The 6,000-nt window shown below is 41.4% G+C and overlaps 1 protein-coding gene across 1 annotated transcript in view; it reads left to right on the forward strand.

The window, feature by feature from the left end:
• Positions 1–4,995: 4,995 nt before the first annotated feature.
• The window catches only part of LOC308105963 (E3 ubiquitin/ISG15 ligase TRIM25-like), a 26,489-nt gene continuing 25,484 nt past the window's right edge, over positions 4,996–6,000 (forward strand). The window contains exon 1 of the mRNA XM_080456933.1: positions 4,996–5,461. Within this exon, the coding sequence (XP_080313059.1) occupies positions 5,195–5,461 (267 nt within the window). The 5' untranslated portion in view covers positions 4,996–5,194. The remainder of the gene's footprint in view (positions 5,462–6,000) is intronic.

Consider the following 6,000-nt stretch of genomic DNA (forward strand, 5'->3'; position numbering starts at 1 on the left):
CCCTGTGCAGCTTCCAAAGCACAACTTTGGGGATTAGGGTTGGGGGCAGGTGGTTGATTTACTGTAAAATGCTTGATAGTTGGTTTTAGTTCAATTGTCTTTCATCAGCATACATTTATTTTATACAATGTAAAAACTGGGAATTATTTGAATTTTCTGCAACTAATATTTTCTTTATGTGTCGCTTCATTCCATCAGGCACAAAAAAAAAGAAGTTAAATACGAATGCTGGGTGGTGGCAATTTCCATCCCCAGGGAGCTCGGGGGTTAAGTGTTTATGGCTAAAGGTTAAGTGTTTTGCTCACTGCTCAGGAACACTTGGACACAGATGGTCGAGTCACGGGTCAAACCGGTGACCCCAGACGACCTCACTCGGCTACAGCCACCCCTACTCACCTACTCACCTACAGTACACTCGCTGTGTAGAATTATTGACAGTAGTATTATGGCCCCACTTAGAGCATTGTTAAGCTAGCATGAGGGAACATCCCTGCATCTAACTCCACATGCAGGTGAAATGAACAGCATGGGAGAGAATTATGTGGGTTGCTATAGATCAAAGCTCTTCAATGGTGGAACAAACACCACTTACTAAGTTACTCTGTGTGTGTGTGTGTGTGTGTGTGTGTGTGTGTGTGTGTGTGTGTGTGTGTGTGTGTGTGTGTGTGTGTGTGTGTGTGTGTGTGTGTGTGTGTGTGTGTGTGTGTGTGTGTGTGTGTGTGTGTGTGTGTGTGTGTGTGTGTGTGTGAGAGAGAGACCTATAGCCTAACCTATGGTCCCTGGTGGATAAGTCTTTTAAAGACTTCTCTATCCCAGTGGCTCATGTATCGTCATAGGGTGGAGGAAGTCATTAGATCAAAGCAGATTTCATTTTGTATTACAGCCAAACGTCTTCACAACCAAACATGTATTTTTTACTGCTCTCTCCTGCATAAAATGCTGACTATAGTATAAGGAACATTCTTGGTTAGGAGTTAAAGACAAGTAGAAGAAGAAATCACTTATTTTTTTACTTCAGCGTAATGAAAAATGTCCTTGATTGTAATGTCCCTCTGCATGTATGTAAATATAATTATGTATAACCTAGTCCAGGGGTCTTCAACAGGGGGGCCGCCAAATCTTTGTGTGATAGGATTTTATTTTATTTTATTGTTTTACCAATTGTTTTTGTTAATTTTTAGTTTTTTACTTCAAGAGCAACCCATTTTGCTCAGCAATTTGATTTACAGTGTTAGGACAATAGGACACACATATTTTTTGCCTGCATGTGTGCAGAACACAAGCACATATCCACAATCACCCACCTACACATCCTGTCACTTATCCAACTTTTTTTTGTACACAGGATTACCCTACTTTCACAAAGAACACAAAGTGTTAGTGATGAGATAGGATATATTTGTTTACATTAACCACTTGAACCCTGCTTAGCATCCCTATTCTGTGGGGAACATTTGCCAAAAATAGCAGATCTACAAGCACACAATGAGGGGTTGTTGTGAGCTTGTAGATTAGCTATTTTCTGCAAAGAGGTTTGGTGCAGAGGGGGAAAAAGAGCAGACCAAGTACAGAGTGAAAGGTCAAGTTTACTAAGTATTGAGGGTTTAAGTGGTTAAATGTCTGAAAATGCGCATGAACAAAAAAATGCTGTCATACAAGTCTATGAAGCTATCTATGAAATCTATGAAAAAAGTTTAATGTGCAACACAATTTTATACAATATGTACGTGGTGGGGGTCCGGGTCCCTCTCTCTGCTTCAGCTCTCTCTCAGCTACAGGGTCCTTGACCTGAAAAACGTTGAAGTCCCCTGGCCTTGAGGACATTTACTGCATTTTATGGTAGATGGCGCTATTGTACTGTATTTGGATGCAATGGTACTCTTGCGTCCTAATAGCCTACAGTAGTTTGTTGTAGTCATGTTTAGTTGTTAAAGATTGTAAAAGATAATGTTTAGACAGTCATTGAGTACGGTGTATGGTTTCAAACTGTACCTAATATGACAAATGTAACTTGTGATAGAAGAAAAGCTTTACTTTCATTGGGTACATAGTACATACTGTAAAATAAACAAAATCATGTATTCAGATTAAACTGTAAACAACAACAGTAGAAACTAATGGAGTTTCATTTTTATATCATCAACCTCTGTTTGTTTAAAGCTGTGATCAGCTCCTCTGTTGCATGTTTTGAAAATGCTATTGATTGATTGATTGATTGATGTAGTTTATTTAGAAAGACATGAGAATAGTACATGACAGTACATAACAGTACATGGAAGTACAAATTCACAATACAAGGTCTACTAAACTGGAAACCCTCATTAAGCACTAAGCTTGTTTAAGATGAGAACCCCATGCACACAAATCATGATGAAATATAAGAGGCAGGCAGATATACACACTACTATACAGAATGTCATACAATCAGCTTTCAGGTTACTGGTATGACGAGAGGAAAAAAAATAATATATATATACAAAAGAGGAAAATGAAGGAGGGGGGGTAGGGGGGGTAGGTTAAGACTTAGACAGGGGCCATTTTCGAATTGCAGCCTCCTGAAGGTGTATCTTTAGGGCAGTTTTGAAAGTGAGTAGGGTTTTACACTCCTTTACTCCTTTTGGTAGGGCATTCCACATTTTTGATGAATAGCATGAGAACGAGTTCATACCCTTAGTTGAGCCAAATCTGGGTTGAACATGATTTGTGGAGCTGCCTCTGGTGTTATGATCATGGACTGCATTAACATTTTGGAAGTATTTTGACAAATACAGGGGGATCCCAATGTTGTGGTGTATCTTGAAGACCAGGCCCATAGCAAGTTGCTGTACTCTGTCCTCAACCCTAAGCCATCCAATCCTAGCAAAATGAGCAGGGGTTAGATGGGTTCTGTGATTGAGGCCAAGAAGTAGCCTTACAAGTTTGTTTTGGGATGTTTGGAGCCTTGTTTTTAAGGCCTTGGAGGTGTTGTGATACCATGAAGTGCATGCATAATCATAATGACCTTGAATGAGGGCCCCTGCAAGAATCTTCAGAGTATTCTTACTGACTAGGCGATCAATCCTCCACAAATAGCGTGTTGTTTGGTTGACATTTTTGATCACTTTTTCGGCGTTTTTGTTACCAGAGAGGTTTGCCTCCAAGATGGAGCCCAGGTAGGTAATTTCATCCTTTCTTTTGATGGCATCATCACCCACTTTGATCGTGAAACTCTCTGCCTTGCTAAGGTTAGGACTGGACCCAAAGAGGATGGATTCAGTTTTACCCAGGTGTAATGAAAGTTTGTTGTCAGAGAGCCAGATGCAGATCTTGTTGAGTTCGGAGCTGAGAGTTTTCTCAACCTGCAGCCTGTCCCTGTCCGAGACTAGCAGGGCCGAGTCATCTTCGAACAGGAACAGCTTGCAGTCGCAGGCCGATGACATGTCATTCACATATATCAGGAACAGTAAAGGTCCTAGTATACTTCCTTGTGGGACACCACAAGTCACAGGGAGGGGGGGGGACTGGGTGCCGTTTACTTCCACCACTTGCTCCCTCCCTTCCAGGTAGGATCTCATCCAGTTCACTGACGTATCATCAAAACCTATTGCTTTGAGCTTATTGATCATAGTTGGGTGATTGACGGTGTCAAAGGCCTTCTGGAGGTCCAGCATGACCATGCCGCAATATTTGCCCTTGTCGACATCTTGTTTGATAGAGTCGTTCAAATAGAGAAGGCATGTGTCAGTGGAGTGGTTTGTGGCTTTGGCTACTATGGCTATGGCTATGGCTTTATGAACTTATATGTCAACGCCTGTTCAATTCCTTGATTCCCTTCCATTCGATGAAAGTAATTTACTGCAGGGCGCACAGAAGCAAGTGTGTGTGTGTGTGTGTGTGTGTGTGTGTGTGTGTGTGTGTGTGTGTGTGTGTGTGTGTGTGTGTGTGTGTGTGTGTGTGTGTGCGTGCGTGCGCGCGCGCGCGCTACACTACAACTACACATTAGATATATTAGATATAGCCTATAATAATAATAATAATAGGCAATTAATAATAATAATAATTGCTGTTATTATTATTATAAACTTAAAACATGACTTCGTTGACTATTGTATCCTTTTACAATAGTCTGTAACTTAATGTTGTTGTTTTTTTCTCTTCACAAATCTTTATTTATAATAATTATGACATACAATATAATACATACAATACAATACAAACACAAACAACAAACAACAAACACAAACAAAGAAGTTCTTAATACATCAATAATGTTTTCGTTTCCAAACAACTGTTGCTCGCGTCATCTGTAGACCGTTACGTTTACGTCAGGCATCGTAGCTACTGTACGTGACGTCCATCCATTCCCAGCAGAGGCTGCGATCTCTGATTCTGCATGTCAAAGAACAACACGTCACCATTTCCGGTGTAACTGTCTGTACCTTCAAAATAAAGATGTTACATTTTGGAAACGTAAACACGATCTACAACAAATATAACGGGGTGCTCCTCCAAAAAAAACATTCTAGGTTTTAGAATGAATACGATAACCTCGGCGCCAGCAGACAATGCCATGTATTTTATCTAGTCTGACTTTTACTTTCGTATCTATGATGATATGCAAATGTCAAAATCGATAAAATACATCTACGATAGTCTTGATCCGAATCTGCATAAAATTGCAAATTTTTACAAAGGCTTGGCACAGATAATAAACATAAGCATTTGAAAAGTATATTGTTATGTATTGCCGATGCCGAGTCAGACTACCCTTGCGTCACCAGGCTTTACATCACGGAGGAAAGAGTCAGTCAGACACATGCAATTCCTTATTTATTTGTGTTTGTAATTCCTTATTTTGATGTTTCTATACAAACCCTGCAGGTGACAAGTTAAATGGGCTTTATTTTTAAATGTATTGGCCGGAAGTAATACTGTCATTCCCGATAACTTGACACCCTTTTTTCTTTAGCGATGGATGACATATAGGAAAAGAAAAGGTATTCCTGTAGGAAGGAACGGGTATTCCTGTAGGAAGGAACGGGTATTCCTGTAAGACCCTCCGTTCCCCGTCGCAACAACAGGCACCAGACAGCCAGGGAGGGGTTTTCCACCAGGCAGCTACAACAACGAAGACAGCGGGAGAAAGAAAGAAAGAAAGAAACAAACAGCCACCTGAACTGGTTTTATAAGGGCTTTTTTAATCGTTATAAAAACAATGGCCCAAGCGAACATCTCGGTGACGGAGAGCCAGTTCAGGTGCCCCATCTGCCTGGACATCCTCAACGACCCGGTGTCCATCCCGTGCGGTCACACCTACTGCATGCGCTGCATCAACGACTACTGGGACCGGGCGGGCGAGCCGGGCCAGCAGCGGCCGCTGAGCTGCCCGCAGTGCCGGGAGACGTTCAGCCCCAGGCCGGTGCTGCGGAGGAACACCGTGCTGCAGGAGGTGGTGGACAAGCTCAAGCTCAACGAGATGATGGTAAAGGGAATCCCTACGATATGAACATTACACGTCACGATTATTGTTGTCGGAAAAATAATTGCGATTGACGATGTTATCGTGATAATCCAAAATGTAGCCTACTTAAAACTTTGAAATGGCACAGCACTTTTGTGAACCACTTGAACCCCCAGCATCCATATTCTGAAGGGAACGTTAAATAACAGATATACAATTCACAACCGGTTGTGTTGTAAGCTAGTAGATATGTAGGAGCCTTTATATTAAAAATAATTAAGTCTGGATGGCCGAGCGGTCTAAGGCGCTGCGTTCAGGTCGCAGTCTCCCCTGGAGGCGTGGGTTCGAATCCCACTTCAGACAGTGATTTTATTCTATGAATTGAGGACCCCAATGGAAACAAGCCAGTGGCTTTTCTTGTTTTTTTTATTCCTATTAGCTGACCTTGTATTGAACTGTACTTTCATGTGCTTTTTTCTGCTAACTTCAAATAAAGTATTCAATCAATCAATCAAGTTTAGAGGGTTTAAGTGGTAGCCTACTGAATTTGCAGCTCAACA

This window comes from Gymnoscopelus braueri (assembly GCF_963280865.1).
Source record: "Gymnoscopelus braueri genome assembly, chromosome: 2".
NCBI classification, from domain to species: Eukaryota; Metazoa; Chordata; class Actinopteri; order Myctophiformes; family Myctophidae; genus Gymnoscopelus; species Gymnoscopelus braueri.